At 36.6% G+C, this 19863-nt stretch overlaps 1 protein-coding gene across 2 annotated transcripts in view; it reads right to left on the bottom strand.

Moving 5' to 3' along the window:
• Nucleotides 1-1352: 1352 nt before the first annotated feature.
• LDB3 (LIM domain binding 3) overlaps nucleotides 1353-19863 on the bottom strand; it is a gene marked incomplete at its 3' end in the record, with an annotated part of 117161 nt that continues 98650 nt past the window's right edge. Inside the window, exons 11-17 of one of the 2 annotated variants that reach the window (XM_080620825.1) lie at nucleotides 19259-19306; nucleotides 16388-16515; nucleotides 9503-9797; nucleotides 8102-8282; nucleotides 5766-5886; nucleotides 4242-4357; nucleotides 1353-2184 (exon numbers count right to left, since the gene is read on the bottom strand). In XM_080620825.1, coding sequence (XP_080476951.1) covers nucleotides 2095-2184; nucleotides 4242-4357; nucleotides 5766-5886; nucleotides 8102-8282; nucleotides 9503-9797; nucleotides 16388-16515; nucleotides 19259-19306 — 979 coding nt within the window. The remainder of the gene's footprint in view (nucleotides 2185-4241; nucleotides 4358-5765; nucleotides 5887-8101; nucleotides 8283-9502; nucleotides 9798-16387; nucleotides 16516-19258; nucleotides 19307-19863) is intronic. The other variant, XM_080620824.1, reaches the window with a different exon arrangement.

Raw genomic sequence — 19863 nt, 5'->3', positions numbered from 1 at the left:
CTCACTGTTATGAAAAGGTATTCCATGAAGTCAAATATGAGTGAAAGAAATACTTCCATGATTACGATTTTTTCCTCTAGAGAATATTATGAGCTTGATCTTTGGATTTTGTAATTAACTGAACCATATTCACACCAGCCCAGCACCAACTGAAAACAGAAAATTTGCTTGTTATATTAAAAAAAGGGCTTTCCATATAATGTACTAGTGGTTTAGAATAATTCATGCACACAAAAATCTAACCCTGTAGCACTCAGATCAAATCACTGCTAAGATCAGTGAGAACTAAGATACCAAGATACCCACTGAATAAATACAGGTCATACATATCAAAACTGCCACAGGCAGTTCAGGTTGTTATTTTTGTCCAAGATGCAGACTGCTTGCAACTAACATAACTCTCATATTAGAGCTCCAAATTTCTTTTATTCTGCCCCCAAGCTTTGGATAGTTCTTCATCCCTGAAAAGACTCAACCATTTCCTTAAAATGGGCATTACCCATAGGAGGGAAAAGGCAGACAATGCTCTGCAATTTCTTGTTACTCAAAAAAAGTAAAATAGGGTGTAGATGGCACCAGAATGTGGCCCATAGAATGCATCCTCAGCCTCAGAAACACTAATTCAAAATTAGTGAATTCAAAATACTGCAAGCTGTCAATACACGCATCATAATTCTCACTTAAAGAAATAAATAAAACTTGAGTAGTGATCAGCCTTTCCATTTTAACTTAGACTGCTATCTCCAATACAAAAGTCATTGATAGTTAGAATTCAAAATTCAAAAGTATTATCAGTAGTACAAGTATTGCTCTTTAGCCAAAAAAAAAAAAAAATTCATAAATAACTGTTCGGACAACTTCAAAGTTGTTCTTAAAGTATTAGAAAAGATGACTTTATGGTTATCCTCATTGTCAGATCCTATCTACTGTTCCACAGTGGTAAATAACTACTACAATTCAGGATGTGTCACATTTAAGCTAGTAAAAGTGATGAAGAGTGTGTGCCTATTATGCTCCCTTAGGAATTTGTAATCAATGTTAATTTACTATAGGGAAAAAAAAGAAAAAGAAAAGATGCCCTTTTCCTAACTATATGGGACACAGTAGGGAACTTCTGCGAGCTATCTCCGACTTCCTAGCTGTGCTAGATGGATGTGTGTCTTCTGTGTTCATCAACGTGAAGGTCCGTACATAGATTCCTACTTCCCACTGATATCAATGGGAATTAGAAACCAAAGCAACAGGAAAGGAAAACTGGTTTTGAATGAAAAGCTGGCTTTTCCAGCCACTTCTATTCCATTCAATGTAGGAGTAATTTGGAGAAAGTCAGTTGTCCTTTTCCATGAGGATTTGAAAATGAACTAATCTACTGTGCATGTATAAGCCAAGTGCTAGGAAGATGGACCCAATGTGCTTTTTTCAGTCTTACTGGGCTATGGAAGGCATTATTCTGTTTCCACTTTATTTTCAAACTAAGTTATGGCTTATCTCCTAGGCTTCCCAACTACTGAAATCCCAATATGGATTTCAAGGCAGAATTCATATTTGTAAAGATTTGTAAATGTTTGATGCTATAAGGTGGCACCACAACATAATGGAATAGCACTCACTTTTCATAGAGGAAACCCTAATTTATTTATTTCTGTTGGAAACCTATGGCCTTTGCTTCTACAGATTATTGTACATGTGGCACTTACTCATTCTTGTTATGAAAGAAAATGACTTATTACAAAAGGTCTTTTCCAGTTGTTCTTAAACACTAGCGTGTGGTCTAAGGAGTAAAACTGCTGTGGGTAATTAATTTGAAATTGTATTTGCATATTACTTTTTATATTCCAGTTTTTAGTTAAATTCATTATTTTTCCCCAACTGTTGCTCTACTTCATATGTTTTTGATTGTTCATTCAGTAGGTTCCTGTAGGAACCTTCCAAAAGCATTTCCTGCTTTTAACAAAAGAGGTTAAAGTTAAACTTCAGAAGCATCAACTTCCTAGATTTTACCAAAAGAAACGCGAGCCATGGTTATCAACTTTGTAACTGCCCAGTTAGCCATCTGGGTTTTTTCAGCATTACTGACTACCAACTCCTCTTCATTTAAACATTGATGGCATGGGCATGCTTCTTGCACAGTGGCTTATCCTTCTTGGAGTAGAATGGCTGACCTTCCAAATTCACATGGCATACCTAGAAGTAATAATAAATACAATCAGGAATTATTAAAAAAAAAAAAAAAAAAAAAAAAAAAAAAAAAAAAAAACAAGAAGAAGAAAAAAGAGAGAGAGGGAGAAAGACACAATTATTACAACTGTATTTCTCTTCTGCCTACACATTTCTTTGACAGAAGTGCATCTGATTTCCAGGATCAAAGTGCATGCCTTAGTAGTTTTCCTACTCCATGTTGAGGTTAGGTTCTGGTTTGCATCTGCTTTTCTTCTCCTCTCACTACTTTCTTGCCATCACTAACCACTAAAATTCACTAGTTTCTATTAAAAAAGGGCATACAATCCCCTTGGCAGCTCCAGCATGTCCCAGCAGTCTTTGTGCAGACTGTCAAAGGAGAGTGGAACACTCAAGCACATGCAGCTAGCTCATCTAAGACCTAGCTTCTTATCTTTTCATGTATGATTTTTCAAAAGCTCTGGTTAGGTGCCATGGTCCCAGAGGTACCATCCTTCCATGGTACCATTAGATACTCATTCCTATTATTACTTTGTCTTGGTATGGATGCTTATGTGATCAAGGAACGAGTCATTTGGACATCCGGTATCATTGAAAACTAATTACTTATTCTTACCAGGTTATTCTTAAACTGATAGAGCTCTCTGCCTGGCTGATGAAGTGCTGATGTTGACATAACAAAGCACTTGAGAATGCATGGCCCAGGCAGGGCAGCCCAGGTTTAGATAAACAGCCTTTGAATTGCATAGGTATCTACACAGGGTAGTGCAACACCACTTGCAAGGTCAGAGTTGACTAGAACCGCTTAAGAAAGTCCATACATCAGAAACTAGGAATAAGAATAAATGTTGTGCATAATGCTTATGGCAGGCTTAAGACCGGTGAGTGATAACATCAGTGATGTGCTTCTGCAAGTGGAAGGAAAATCATGTGAAAAGATATGGGGATAGCATGCTAGAAATTAAGAGTTATGTGTTTATTTGCATTTGACTTAACCCACTGAAAGAAAATAAGTTAGTGCCTAACAAAAAAATGCTGTGAGAACTGCATTAACAAAACTATAGCCTCCACAGAAAATTGGGTTGCCAATTTAAATAAATACATAAGAATGCAGTTATATGAACTAACAAAAAAGAACACAAAATACTCAGAGAAAGTGTCTCTTATAAGTGACTAATAGCTCTTAATTTGGGAAGGAACTCACTGTCTTAGTATTCCTTTCTATGTTAGAGTTTCAAAAAGACTTTAATTTTCACAGGAATTTTTTCTGTCACTCAGTTCCATGTACCTTAAGAGACCAGTAGCTAGTTTAGTTTTAGATATTTATAAACATTTTTATACCTTCTACTCTTGAACCTAAATGTTAAAGTTAACTAACATTAGAAATTGTCATTGTCATTTTTGGGGTCGCCAACACACTATTTTTAGTTAATTAGAGGCTCTAGATATTATTACCTTAGGAATAATACATTGCAGAGTAGCACAGCTGTGTTAGAACCATATGAAGAGTACTGTTTATCATATGGATTTTACTATTTTGTGTGCAGAGTGTGGGAATTTGGCCACACTACATAGCTGTACATACACCACAGATTGATGAGTTTGACCAACTTCTATGCTAATTACTATTCATTCTCACTAAGCAGACTTCTTTTTGCAAGTTTCAACAAGCATTTTGCATGGAAATATGAACTGCACTGCTTTGTAAGTAAGATTGTGGCTATACTGTTGGGTATGGTGTTAATTTATTTTAAATCCTGCTTTATCGTTATTTGGTAAACATTTGAAAGAGTAACAGCAATGCTGGTACGTATTACTGTATGTACTCTCTAAAACTGGATAATTTATTAGAAAGCACTCAGTTGTAATGGTCAAATATAATAATTCTAGTAAAGGTTTATGGAGGAGAAATGATTCCCATCCTCCACCTGCAAGTAAAAAATGAAATTCAATCCCTGTACATTCTTAGTCATATGTTAGCCATTCTTGCTTTCAGGTCTTCTGATGTTACTTCACAATTTATGAGTATAAAGAAATGAGATAGTATTTGGTATAGAACCTACAGCACAAATGAAGCAGGTATCATGCCAAGTGTGTCCAAGTGCTTCGATGAATTTATCTCCAGCTTCAACAGGAAAATCACAGCCATGGCATTTTGTGCTGAACAAAGCAATATAATCTAAAATAAAACAAAAAGCAAACTTAAAACAAACTCTTAACCTAACTGTATTAAATCGAAGAGAAATAGAAAGTTTCCAGAAGATTAATTTTTTCTTGTTTGCTCAGTTTCTTCCTGCATTAACTGAAACACACTGAAATCTGTTTCTTTTCTTTCATTACTTAAATACTCAGTGCAAAACCCCACATCAGCATGACAGCTGTCATCACAAGCACTAGAAACAAAAAAATCATGAAATACAAAGTTATGTTTCTCTCAGTTTTAAATTAATGTATGTGGAAGCTATTAATAAGGGCAAATATGGTCATACAAAACACAATTTAATGCCAGTGAGTGTTACCTTAAGGGTGGTATAGAAGCATAATTTAAGTTTCTATGACTGGATTTATGTTCTCTCTGCAATGAGAGAGAATATTGGGGAAACCCCATACTAACTGGTTAATACATCTTTACTTTGAACATCAAATGCAGCCTGAAAGATTTGACATTGAAGAAGATTAGCAGAAATTCCAAAGGTGGAATTCATGAGTCACTAGAGGTTATGGCAAACCCTCCGATTCTAATGGGTAGGTGCCAAGGCAGTCATGCTGTATGGTTTTCATTCTTCACTGAGAGTTACTCTTGATTTGTAAAATTTGATTTGCACAACCATAAGGTAGGAATCTCCAGAGAGGAAGAGGCCAGAAGCTCATTAGATAGACAACACAGGGCTAACAGTGGGAATATCACTTAAACCTTAACCTGCTTCCTGACCATGTCATGCAACTCATTTGCATGGCAAGCGCCATTTATTAAACTGTATTACCCTTTCCATAGTTTGGAAGGCTCTTCCTTTCTTAGTTGGCAAGAAGCAGTTCATTTGTTGCAACACTCAGAAAACAAAATCTGCATTACCATGTGTTACACATCTAACAGAGCTATCTTTTCATATATGTTGGTTGATCAGTTTTAGGGTGAGGTAGCAGTACCAGAAGTCATAATTCAAGCAACTTTAGTAGAGAGAATGTGGGCAGCAACCCACACATACTGTCTAGAAGTGCTACTAGAATCCTAAAAGAAGAACTTTTCACCCGATCACATGTAGATTTCTGGTGAGCAGAATCTACCAGGAAAGGGAGGGGGAGAGGGGGGAAAGTGCAGGGAGAGAAGTGGAAAATAAGTATCATAATATGTGAGGGGGAGAAATGAGGTAAGCATTCTGGGACATAGAGGCAAAAGGCCAGTGCTCTGCAAGTCTATCATGTAAAGTGGAGAACACAAGGGAAACACTTGTGTATGTGGAGAGTGGAAACAAAATCCATGCTGGATGGGTAACTGATTTTATTTTGTTCAACTGCTTTATTCTTATGTTGCTTCCATAAAACATGAAGCACATGATTACTGAGCAGAACTGTCCAGTTTGCCATACCTTTCTCACAGTAAGGTTCCCCGTCCTCCATGTGAAAGAGGCTATTCCCAAATGGCATCTTACAAGCCGCACAGACAAAGCAACTTGTGTGCCAAGTCTGTCTTAGGGCATGCATCACTTCCTGTAAAGCAAACAAACAGAAACCTCCAGTGGAATAGCATGTCCTGTAACTACCTACTGGAGAACAAACAGAGGGCAGAGATGCTCTAATTTTTTCCCAATTCCCCCCCTCAAAAGAAAGAAGTATGTCAGAAATTGGGCTCCTTTGGAGAGAAAGAGGAAATAGGACTGCAAGCTTTCTGGAACAACATATTTGCCAAACTGAAACAACATAGTTCAGCCAGCTGTTTGTATCAGCATGCCCAGTCGCTGTTGCAGGAGAGATTCTGCACAAAGATTCTGATTATCTTCTCCTTTGTTTTGACATAACTAGTATGAACTCTTCAATGCAAGAGTATGATTTGTTAAATTTTAAAGCATAATTTTCTTTCTGAGACCAAGAAATGCATGGAGGTAATAATATTTTAATTCCGATGTTTCAAAGTAACTAATTCCTAATTACTAATTAAGAAATTACTAATTTCTTTAAGCTGCTCAGAAGAATGCTTCACAAAGTAATGTGAAAATCTAAAAAAAAAAAAATCTGAAAAATAAGTTCTTAGATTTTAATGTATGCAATCAGTGGGAATGAGTCTGTGTTGTCTGTTCCTAGGCCATGTGCTCAGCACAGGAAAACAAATTCTGTGCAATTGATGTTCTCTTCAACTGATTATCCAGACTTTTATCAGCTTCTTTCTTTTATCCAGTATAGATCAATGTCTATTACTGCTTCATTACTATCTTGTCACACAGAAGCCCTCCAAGTCCAAAACCTCCTGCACTGAGCCCTGCCAACTTGTCAATCTTACTTGTACCCAAGACATTGTTCGACAATATATCTCTGCCAAACAGTCCAGTTTTCAGAGAGCTGCATAACAGGTGCAGATTAATTTAACTTCATTAACTTTAGTGAAACAGCATAGACTTACACCAGCTGAGAATCTAGATCCTATTTTACATTGCTTCCAGCTATATACCTAGACTCTTACTCTCTTCTAAAGATTATTTTTAGTCTCCATTGGCTATGACAAAAGGGATTGAAGCCCTCTTCCATCGAGTGAATAGACAAAATAGTCTAATTTATGTTTGCCATATATCTCATTAGAGAACCACCATTTGAGATTCATTAACTTCTGTTACTGTTTGCAAACAACTATCCCTGATAAATAGGTTTGGATCCATTTATGAACCTCACTGAGCTAAGAAGCAAAAAACAGATTGAGAAATCTTATTACTATAAATAGAGGCAGCTGGCATCTTTGCTATTTTCCTGATGAAAATCTGTAACGGGGAACTGATTTGTGCCAGCATTAATTAGGTAAGTTAAGTCAGTACTCTGCTGTAAAATCACTGCTGCAGCAGCAAACAAGAGTTGGTTGGAGCCAGAGCTTCACCATAGATGTCTGATGCTGCCATGCCTAATTGGCAATTGCAGAGAAAAGCATCTAGTCTGTCAATGCTAACATTTAGACAGATGTCAAAAGGTGACAGCTAAACAGTGAAAAACCACTGTGGTACTACTTGCTTCCTTGTTTAAGAGAATTATGTCATATATTCTCTATAACTGCAAGCATAACTACCCTGCTAAAATTATTTTATGGTATTGCAACTTCATCACCATCTAAGGTATATGAATAGCAAATTTACTTGTACCTAAGCATGAGTACATTAAGACAAAATTGGCACCTAGTTTTGCCCTTCTGGAATTCAGATCTTTGTATTTATTCTGTATTTCATAACTATAAGAAGTCAGCAGAATTCCTCTCAGCAGCTGTGTTGCTAGCTACCAGTGAGGTGCAGCAAGAGCAATGGGCCTCTTCCTAAGATCACTGACTTCTCCACTGAAATTTAGACTAAGTCCTGTGTAAGAAAAAAAACAACAACAACCCAGTTCAAGTCTCTTACTATAAATATAAGGAAAAGATAGAAAAAAGTAACAGTATGTATCAGGTAGCAAAGAACTATCCAGGAAGTGTTACTTATTTTACACTCAGTGAGATGGTAGCTGGATTACATATTCTAAGAGTTGAATACGGTACAGAAATATCTAAGATTTTGGATAGATAAAAATTACTATAAAATAATATGCTTTTTATTCTGGAACAATCAAAAGGCTGGGAAATTGTTATTAAATGGGGGAAAGAATTAAATATCTACATTCACTACTTACAGTCTAAATTACTTCATTAATTCAATCAATGATGCAGTTGGAGAAAGGGTTAAGCTTGTTCTCTTACCCCCATGATCTTAGTGTGGCATCTGGCACAGGTTGGTGCAAAGAACTGTTCATAACAGCGCTCACAGTACACACTATTCTGCTCTTCCACAAAGCACATATCAGCCAAGGATGTCTTACAGTAAGCACAATTGAATTCTTCTGGGTGCCAAGAGCGACCCATGGCTACCAGGAAAGGACCCCTGTAAACAATTGTAATTATCTTAATAGGTAAAAAACCATTGAATGACCCTGATTACAAACCCACTTTGTTAGACAACACATACATGTATAACAAGCATTCTACTTAAACCATGAAGGTGCATATTAAAATAAGATCCAGAAGCCTGAACAGAAATGGTCTTTTTCAAGATCATTACTCATGCACTTTGCCAATTGGTTAAAATCTTTCATTATTGCTTAGTCATATCTATTGGATTTAACAGACAACTATGGGAAAAATCATCATTTTCCTATCTGCATAGCTGTAAGTGGCCTTTGTAAAGACCTTCAAAGACAACAGGAAAAGGCCAAGGGTTGTAACACAGAAGATAATGCTTCTATTTGAAAGCATGAAAAAGCAGACAAATTTCCAAACAAAAACACCCACATCTCACAATAGTTCCTCAAGTCTCCTGCCTTCTTTTCATCTGAGAGAGCACTGCATGTGGCATGTTCAAGAAATGTCAGACTATCAGATGACAGCTTGCCGTTTCATTATACTGAAGACACATTAAATTCATTTTGGTGATTTACTCTTGATTATATTTAGATATAGTGATTATTACTGGAATCTTTCAATTTCAGAATATATAAAGGGCAATAATCAGCAGTTCCACGCCACCAAACTAGCTCCTTTTAGTGGGGGGAGACTGTCATTAAACATGGATTACTTAAAGTTGGTTAGCAGTCCACAGGGTAACAATGGGCACTGGTCCAGCAGAATGAACTGGGAAAGGAGAAGGGAGAGGCATTCTATGAATCACTGGTAATAGAGCATAGGCATTATCTTTCTCCAGACACAAAAGCAACAATTACATTTGGCTGCTGTTCCAAAATGATGTCTTCTTCCCTTTCTCTCCACTATCCTCCCCTCAGCCCCCAAACTCTCCCAATGAAGCTATATGTACTTCCTTCAAGGGGTACCTTAGGACCAGAAACTTGTTCAAAAAACAAACAGCAATCTGCCACAGCATCCAAGAAACAAACAATTAGCATTTATAACTTTGCAATGATAAAAAGTGAACCACAGAATAGAAAAATGAGCTCTGGAAATGTTAAATTAATGAAGCAGAAAACAGACATCCCTGCTGGGCAATTTAACTGAGTCTTAGGCTCTGGTACTGTATATTAATACACAATAACCAGTGTCTCTGAAATTTTTTTTTCTGCTTCATTCCTTTTCAAAACCTCATGACCTTACCGAATTATACTGTTACAGTGCCCACAGAGAGGAGTTCGGCTGCTAGCTGGAAAACGCTCAGCCCTCTGAACTGTTCCTCGGGCAGGAGCTTGGGAAGAAGTTGAAACTGGAGATGGGTAAGCAGAAGTTGAGGCAGGAGATGGTACTGGAGCACCCCTTGGTAGGATGTGCTTTGTGATAGTGGTGGTGGTTTTTCCAGGTGCAAATTTCTGGGAAAAGGAGTCATCTGTTACCCAGGGAGGGCGACTTGCAGGCTCAGCGTTGGCAGGGGTGTAGGAATGAACTGGTGCCGGTGCTGTTTTAAGTATCCCAAAAGAAACCAAGAAGTATTTTAAAGTCTTTTCTTTTGACGGCAAAACAGCGACACTTACCAGATGTACTCATAAAAAATGACACATAAAAAAATAAAAGCTTCAGGTGATATTTATTATGGTCTGTCCCATATTGCTCATTAATTCTGGACTGAGGCCGAGGACATCAGCACAGTCACTGACTTCTAATCCACATGCATTACAGAAGTCATTGTCTGCTGGCTTTTACAGAATTTATGGAGATCATTTTTAAGGACATATCTTCATTTTCTAGTAGGAATGGATATGACAATTCCGTGATAATTTCAAAGACTGCCATATAATCTATTTAAGACAAGTTAAAAATGGAAAGGCCAGGTCATATAATAAAGTTTCAGATGGAATTCCTCACAATTTTCAATAAGTTATGCTTGAATTTTGATCTGGTTCTATTCATTAAAATGCAGCATTTGCCACAGATGTCACTGTTATCTATCATTTGTAGGTTTTACTCCTAGGTTTCTGAAGAAACACAGGCTCATCAAGGAACACAGAGCTAGAGAGCACTAGAAGCAATATTGAGGGAGCTAGTTCAGCTCACATGACCAGCAAGACAAAGCCAAGAGCACTTAGAGGAAGGCCTGATTTGTGGTTATGACTGATCTCTGTTCAGTTCTTCACTTTCCCACAGACTTCCTGTATAACATTGGGAAAAGCGTAGTATCTCTGTGCCTCAGTTCCTATGTATAAAATGGAAATGCTAGACTTCCTTTATTCCACCCTTTGACTATCACATGAAATCTTAGTGCAGACTGCCTCTGTGTTTGTATGCACCAGGCTCTAATCTTGGGTGGAGCTTTATCACATAAAAATAAGCAGAAGCTAGAGCCTGCACATACCAAAAAGCTTTCCCATTGCCCATCTCTTTTCAAATGTCAGATCTCATATTGACTGAAGTCACTGCCCAAGAAACTGCCTCGCTTTGCCATGTACAGGAGCACTAAATGCAGTTTGCCCTTTGCAAGGAAAACAAAGTGAATCATAGTTGGTTTGTGTGAGGAGGAACAGAAGCTTGGAGAGTTGAAATGTTTTAACCAAGTAAGAGAGCGCAGATTTGGGAACAGAAGTCAGTTCTCCTGCAGTCTAGTCAAACACCTTGCCTTGTAGATCACAATGCCAATAAAATGATGATCAAATACAACATTTACAGTTTGAAGGAGCTTGCAGGTATAAAAGGTATTTCAACCAAGAAGGTTCTGAGTGTAACATGGATCTTTCTGCATAATTAAATGGCAAGAAGATTTTTCTACTTAACACTCCTCCCTTAGCCCACACCCATCCACACAGAATACTGATTATTAGCAATTAAAGGTACCGAAATTGCATATATATCAATCCACTCTGATCACCCCAGTGATCTCTGATTTTCTTCTTTTTACTGAGTTCAGAGTTGAAGCTAATGAATCTTGATAAAGTTTTCTTATGCTACACTATCAACAAAATTTCTGCTTCATAAAACTGTATCCCACCTTAGCTTCAGGCTTCTTTTTTAACTTGGTTGTGGTAAACAGTGTTTAAAGATTTCAGAACTGAGTTTATATGCAATCTCTTTAAATCCTGAGGCTGTTGCTATTTATGTATTAAGGTATTAAGCTAGGCAAAATTAGAAGGCAATATTTCATCTCTAATTGGTGAGTTCAAAAGGCTCCCACCTATAAGGCTCTCTAATTAAATAAGGTGACTTCTAGCTCACTCAGTTTTGTGAAAGGATTCTCCCTCTCCCAAGAGCCAATTCTTGTTCATGCAAAGAACAGCAGTGTATCCCACAGGGGGCCTAACAAAAATGGTTAGATGTTCAAACCCAGAGTTCCAGAAGTGAAAAACAAATGCAGTTCAGGTACCATTTTTAGGATACCGTTTTCTATGAGTGTCTATCATAAATGCTTACAACCTCTTAGCTTTTCACTTTTTCTCCCTTAATCTCACAATGACAGTGTTTTATTTTTCCAGTTTGTTTATTCCAACCAGTGTAGACAGCATATAATTTATCTGGATTTGGATTAATCTAGACTCCTATGAAGGATAAACACTGGGGAACTGCTTATTCTCTCTACCTTCTATTTCTTTTTACTCTATCTTTTCTATCTTTTCTACTTGCTGCAGTAAAATAAAGCAGATTTTTTTTTTTCCAGTTGCTGAAAGAAGATACCAGGGGAATTATTGCAAAATTACAAATATTGGGTATTTGTAACTGCTCTGAGTTCTCTTTTCAGCCATTCTAATTTGTTTTCACAGGCTGGATTTACTACAACATATTTTCTCCCCATGAACAGGCAGGAATTACTATTATTTAAAATAGTGTCATTGCAATGTATTAGAAGGGTTTCAGTAACTTGGAGATTTTAGCTATTTTTAAGAAGGAGTTGTTATTATAGAATCATAGAATAGTTAGGGTTGGAAGGGACCTGAAGATTATCTAGTTCCAACCCCCCTGCCATGGGCAGGGATGCCTTGCACTAAACCACGTCACCCAAGGCTCTGTCCAACCTGGCCTTGAACACCGCCAGGGATGGAGCACTCACAACTTCCCTGGGAAGTTCTATTATCTTAGAGCTATAACCCTAAGCTTATATGAACAACTCTCATCTTCGTAGCTTCTGCCATACAGATTCACCTTTGTATGTTTGTGTATTTCGAAGTCTTCCAACATACATGCAGCGGATAAAAAGGTGCTGTTTGCTGTTAAAATGTACTAAGACTCAGTATATAAGAGAACAGAGCCTCAAAATATCAGTACTGAGCTGACCCTTGACTGTTCAAAAATTAATACTTACAATAATTCTGTAACCCAGCCTCTATTTCCTTGTTTCACTCAGTCCTCAGACTCTCTTAGAGTAGGAGAGAAAGAATGAGACTATTGTTATCTTGAGAGAACGGCAGAAGAGGTTTCTCTTAATAGCAGTAGGAGCAAGCCAATTCCTTGCTTCTGGGGAATTTGGAATTCTCCCCATCAGCTCTTCATTTGTGGTCAATGGATATCTTCCCTCCAGAAAAGAAGGTGTGTTACCAAAGATGCATTTGATAAAGATTCATATAGTCAACTACTTTAGTCTTACATAATAGTTCACACTGTGAAAACAATTTCCCTTTTCTGTTTTCCTCTGTTAGTAAAACACGTAATGATTATTCTTAATTTTCCAGTAACAAATGTAATTCATAATCACAACTGACTTGGCTTGTTCTACACTTACTGACCACATCCTTGAAGCCCCATATTTTCCTATATACTGTTCCAGTACATACTAGATGATGGATAAAGCGGATAAGACAACATGGAAGTTCAGATTAGATATAAGGAGGAAGTTCTCTCCTGTGAGGGTGGTGAGGCACTGTAACAGGTTGCCCAAAGATGTGGCAAATGCTTCATCCTTGGTAGCGTTCAAAGCCAGGTTGGAAAGAGCCTTGGGAGACATGGTCTACTATGAGGCATCCCTGCCCATGGCAGGGGCGTTGGAATTGGATGATCTTAAGGTCACTTCCAACCATAACTATTCTATGTCCTCTATATTCTTATTTAGAAGAATTTAATATAGAAGATGGTATGTAACTTGCTGTTTTAAAGGTGCTCAGGATTGAGTGAAAAGTTGATTTGAGATCTGTGGGAATTTTTCTACCAATTTCTAAAAGAGCAGATTAGGCCTTTACACTTGAGCACTTCTACATACATGAGTAGCCCTAGTAGGGCTTGGGATTTAAAAGGAAAGATTTGCTTTCTTACTTTTAGGTATCACGTTACTTTGTAGTATAATTCTGGCGTTTGAGTTGCTTGGACTGTATGAAAGCGCTATTCTAGGCTTGTAAAGCTTATAAGAAAGGAAACACAAGTATTTTTCTGCCATCTAGTGGACCATGTTCAGAAAAGAAGTATGCTCCTTTTAAAAACAAGTTGAGAAGGGAAAAGAATTTGAGTTCAGATTTTTCCCTGTAGGAAGGAAAAAGATTTTTTAGCAGCAGCCAATTCCTACCGCATTAGGTTAGTCAAAGTAGCGCTCTTTCTTTGCTTTAAAGTGTATATTACTCAGATCTAAGTGAGATACTTACCAATGCAATTTTGAGATTGTTTTCAGTATAAACAAAATTTAGCCCCATTTATTTATTTATTTTCAAACTGACAGATTGAAATAGTCCTGTAAATTCTCTTAGTGATTGATTCAGCTTTCTGGATATTGCATGTATGAGGCTGCTGCTGCATGTTTTAATCTGGAAGTTGCTGGTCCACATTTTTAAGGGAAACCAGTCATTTCATTCCCATTAACACTGATAGCTAGGATAAAGACATTCCTTTTCTAAATTCTATGTTGCAAATCCTTAAAGTAATCTCCACTATTTCAGCCTTTTCACACAGTAGATTTAGAAAAATAGAAATCTAAGAAATTATTTGATAAGTGAGAGTACAGTTATTGCAAAAGCCTGAGGTTGTATTTAGATTGGAAGAAATATAGGTATTTTGTGATCTTATTTATCAATTTGAGAACAGCTGGTCTCTCAAATTGTGGCTGAATTTTATGCTGCTGGACAGAATTTATGTGCATTGACAAAGTTGAGTGAGGAAGTTTTATAACTGTCTTGATGGCTTGTTTCAAAGTACTATTGAACTTTCTCATCTGTGACAGGAAATGCCGTTTCCTCCATTTCTTCCCAAGTGACAATTTCCTGTTTGCTCAGGACTGCAACTGTTTCTAGGGCCATCTTATGTTACAAAACCAGTATGAAGTGCTGCTACATCAAAGATATAAAACTTTAAAAATCTACCAAAAGAAAACCCAAACATCTTCAATAAAATCCTTGTCTGTAATCTCTTTTATACCTGAATAATTTGGGGGTTCAATTACAAAGGTATTTTAGAATCCTTTATTGGATATTTCAAAGTCTTGGACAATATAGGGAGACTTACTGTTTCTTTCTCTGCCATCTTAATGCTATTTGAATTTTGTCTTTGCAATATATCACATTAGGTATTATTCTGAATTTTCTCCTGCCCTCTAAAGTACACTATATCCTTGCAGTGCCTGCAAAATAAGAATTTTCCACATGCAGTCAGACAATATGCGTAGCTGAAATAAATTTGCTGTATAAATAGTGCCACAGAACAGAGTTTCCAAACTGTGTATTTTAAGCCTTTATTGGCAGTGGGGCTCAAAACCATCAATATAAGGAATTGCAAAGAACATGCCCCTCACAGGAGAGAACAAAAACATTGCCTCTTATTCCAAGTCTAATTCAACAGTCAGCTTTTTCTTTAGCAGATACAGCTACTAATTTGTTACAGCTACAGATTCATTTCTGTGGCAGGTTTGCATATTGAGAACTGGAGTTTATAATTCCCCCAAATGAGCATGGAGCTTAGTATCAATCAGTGTATTTTGGAGATAGTTTGACTTGCCAAAGTTTGCTCTGTTCTGCATTATGGAAATAAACCCTGTCTTCATCTTTCCTTCTTTTGCAAGACAAAAATAATAATATTTGCCTTCAGTGGGAACATGGTATATGCTGACACACTTAACCAAAAGCAAATGAGAAGCTGAAATTTTTATTTACTTTGAGACCCTTAAACAGCTCATGATAACTCTGAACTGGCATTTCCACCTTTATATCTCAAATACAAAAAAATCTAGCAATTAATCTTTCTGTCTGCTTTATGTCTGAGTAAAATTTCTGTATTGGTTTCATTCCAGTATATCCAGGGATAGAACATTACAGAAGACAGAGTCTAAGCTTGTTCGAATTCTTGGCCTTTTCATATTTACTTGACTGTCAAGATATAAATCACACTTTAATTCTTTTGCTAAGATCAGGAGAAGCTTAATTTGAAACAGAACTGCATTTAGACTTATACTGCTGCCTCATTTAATTTGTTCATTTTGAGGGTTCACATTTTGGTCATCAGTGGTTTTAGAAGTTCACTCTATTGGTAACACATTAATACAAGGGTAATTTAAATAACATCAAGGAGTATATTTTCCACAAGAATGAATAATCACATGTATTCCTTCAGAAACTAGGTATGTGGGAAATAGAAGCATAGCATATGAAATACCTTAATAGGTCGATCTTTATTTCAACTATAAGCCTGAGTTTGAGAAGTTCAGTATGTGGCCCTGTCTATTTTGCAAATACATCCAACTCAAGCTACCTTTATTTATTTTATTTCCTTCCTGACTTGTGCATTCTTAAGCTGTTTTAGCAACTTTGAAGTGTAACTGGGCTCCCAACTGGGCACACAAGGTCATTTTACAAATGTATTTCTTTCAAAAAACCCAGCTACCTATTTTTTATTACAGATTTCCCCCTTGCTTTTCTTCTTTTTCCATTTGTTCCACATTTTCACTCCAAAGCAGAATACAAAGATGGCATAATCCTTGATCTTAAGATAACCTGAAGCAAAACTACCAACTAGCAGCATTTGGTTCCATGTGTGTAAATCTTTCCTAATGTGTGTCCTATTGCAAGATGTCCACTCTTTGCATTTTCTTTTTCTAAAAAAAGCTTGTGCATTTGTTTTCTGAATCCTCTCAGTACTTTGAAGCCACCTTACCTGGCTGGTAGACAGAAGGCTTTATGCTGGCAGTAGTAACAACTCTCATTTTGGAAGTAGCAGAAGCAGCAGGACTTTCACCATAGCTTCCAGAAACTGGCATTGGAGTATATGACTGGCTTGTGTTTCTAAAAGCAAAATGAAGGTATGAGCAACTTTACAAACAGCAAAATTTTCTGATACTGAAATAACGGATTTGGCAGCTTCCAAAGCACTGGGAGAGGAACTGTGCTTGAGAGCTATGGAGAGAACACAGTGAGATTCATTAGTTGTCATTGCTAAGAAAGGCTGAGACAATTCTTTGGAAATTAAAAACAACCAAATAAGGATTTTGAATAATGCCAAGTTGCTCTTCTTGTCACAGAAAATAGCTTACTGAAGGAATATCAGAAATTTATTAAAGGAATTCTAAGTTTAACAAGGGATCAGACTTCCAAACTTTTTATGCATGTTCCTGATCTTCTGTCCCTCTATAAACAAACAGGCCTGTTCTTGTGTAAGAGAAATCAATGAGGGATATCTCCTTGACTTAAAAAGATCAATTTTAAGACCAATTACTGCTACTACAAATGCTAACTACTGTTTATAAGCATTGTACTCTTTTCAGAAAGACTGTAGCGACCTTTAAAAAAACATTTCTGAAACTAACTCTTTTCCCTGTTTAAACTGAAAACAGAATTTACAATACTTTTTCTAATGTTCAGATTCAGCTAACCCAAAAGCACATGATATGCAATATTATGATGCACTTGCTGCATTCCTAGATTAAAAACTTTTGCTCAGGATTCCAAACATCAATGAGAAATAGCTTTTCTCCGTTTTATGGCTTGGATAGTGATTCTCAGTTTGACCAAAGTAACACATTGAAATACATGCCTCTTCTATTTGCCTGTTACTTAGGATGATTTTATTTGTAGTGACTTTGCTTCACAGACCACTAAAAGAGCATTATAAACAAAGCAAGCGAGAAAGAATAAGGTACAAGGGAGGGAAGCAACAGATACTGAGATGTGTACAAGAAAAAACACATTCATTGTTGAACATCATTCTTACTCACCAGGAAAACATACTTCAAATTTTGTTTTCCCCTTCAGTTTCACTCTCTGTATGAACCAAATCCCTATCCATTTGTGCTGACAGCTTAGGAGTTATTTCCATAGTGGCTTTGTCTATAGGAAAACAGTCGTCAGCATAAGAACCATCCAGCTTTGCAAGACCACTGGTCCATCTTGACTTGTACATTCTTTAGCAGTAGAAATAGATGCCATGTTTAGAATTTTTTACATATGGCAAACAAAAAATCCTTCGAGTCCTAGTAAAAAACCCCATTCTGACACATGTGAATGTCAGATTTTTAATTTTAAGCAAACCAAACCTATCCTCACAACATAGGTTTTTGCTACTCTGACAGGGCTTATACTATAGATCTAATTTGCACAGCATTACTGCCTCAGGCTAATTTATTTTGTCTGTTTAGTTAGATCTAGAAACATAGCTATTGCTACAATGACTGCAACTGATTATTTCTGTACTTAGTCTAGGGCTTAGGGCTATATGAGTGAACTGTACCGTGAGTGAACAGGACTCTCCCAAGATAAACTGTTTTAGTGGGTTTGTATTCACTGTAAATTCTGTTGTAAACTATGCTGTGATTTTGTAACCACCAAAGCTATTCTAAGCACAGTAAGACTTTTTACTTTTCATTCATACCATCTATTTCCTGTTGATGCCTTCTCACCTGTACATAAGACTGCACTGTACTCGGAGGTCACTGGACAGAGGGTAATTGCTCCTACCATAGTACAGTCAGGAAGTTGTACACTTCAGGTACATTGGCTTCACATACAGCTTTCAAAATGCCTTTAGCTAAACACATACTATCAAAGACTTTTCCTTGTTTTAAAATCTACTATTCAATGTAAACGAGACAGAAAATCAGTAAAACATACTTACCTTTACAAGATCAGTGATCAATATTTACAATGTGGATTAAAAGATTTTACATCATGCGTCATACAGCCTTAATCTGAAAATGGCATACACTCAGGAAAGTCTACTCCCAGATGTGCAGGTCCACTGGTAGAAAGACTCATTTGAGGCCCTCTTAATGTACAAAATACATAAAGAAGTTCTGAGCCAGATGACTGATACTTAGACTGTCATGAAGAAAAGTGGTTATTCAAAATTCAAGTGCTTCCCAAAGTTAACAGCATGGTAAAACAACACCACTTCTATATTCAGGGAAATAAAGTTGAAAAACCAAAGAACACCACACAGAAAACCACCCACATACTCATAGTACCAAAATCATGGCAAAATTAAAAGAAGTCAATTGCTGAACTATTTTACTAGTGTGTGATGCATATTAATTACAGTGAGGAAGATCAGAAGGCTTGTCAAAGAGAAATAAAATGACACAATACATTATTACGTGTTTTAGTGAAGTTAAAAGATTTATCAGAATTTCTGCTGAAAAGATGCATGTGATGAAAAGAAAGAAGGAAGGAAAGGAAGGAACGGAAAGAAAAGAGGGAAAGAGAAAAAAGAAAAAAAATTAAAAAAGAAAGAAGGAAAAGAATAAAAAGATGTCCTAAGGATCAAAGATGCTTTAATGAGACAGGAAGCAATGGAGCAATGGCACCTTGAAAAGCAGTGAAAGCACCCTTACTGAATTTATCTGTAGTAGCCAATGACATGTGACAGGCAGCAAATTAAATACTGGCTCTGAAGAAATTATTAGTTGTCAGAAAGAGTAAATATTCCTAAGCAGATCATTTTTATGTTAACACTTCACTAGATGCCTACTAGCAGCAGTAAACTGTTTTGTTAAGTGCTTTTAAGGTAGTGTAGCTGCAGAAAACATATTTATACCTCTTCTTTGATTGATAGTTGATGGAGGTGGAAGAATGCCGGTTGAAACTAAAATGAGACAAAAGTTGTATTTGAAAAAATATACCAAGAAAATTGGGATATCTTGTCCTACAGTGAATTTCCTTATGATTAAGAGGTGCTCTTAAGTGCTAAAGTAAACAACATGTTTATAATCATATATACAATATAATATATAATCAAATAATAACATTTATAATCATATAAGATCAGTATTACTTTACAAATTACATTTTGCTTGCTTATCTTATTTAAGCTAGGAATCATAGCAAAACCTGAATAATGGTAACATAAATAAATGAGCTGGGTGTACTGCTCCCTAAGTCATTCTCATTCAGTTTTTCTCATTCTTTAGTTGTTGAATTTTAACTCAACCATTGGATTGTTTGCTTTCACATTCACTATTTATTTGAATTAGCCCAGAAAAAGTACGAGTTTCTTTTTGTCAGTATCATAAGCTAAAGTTGCATCAAATCTTAAAAGAAAACCTTGAATGAGCTGAAGTCCAAAGATCACCTAAGTTTCCTAGCTTATGAAGTAATTAGGACAACTCCACAGAAAGGACAGACTGAACATAGTTGCAGCAA

This window comes from Psittacula echo (genome assembly GCF_963264785.1).
Source record: "Psittacula echo genome assembly, chromosome: 6".
In the NCBI taxonomy this organism is placed as follows: domain Eukaryota; kingdom Metazoa; phylum Chordata; class Aves; order Psittaciformes; family Psittacidae; genus Psittacula; species Psittacula echo.
This window is presented reverse-complemented; position numbering and strand designations above follow the sequence as displayed.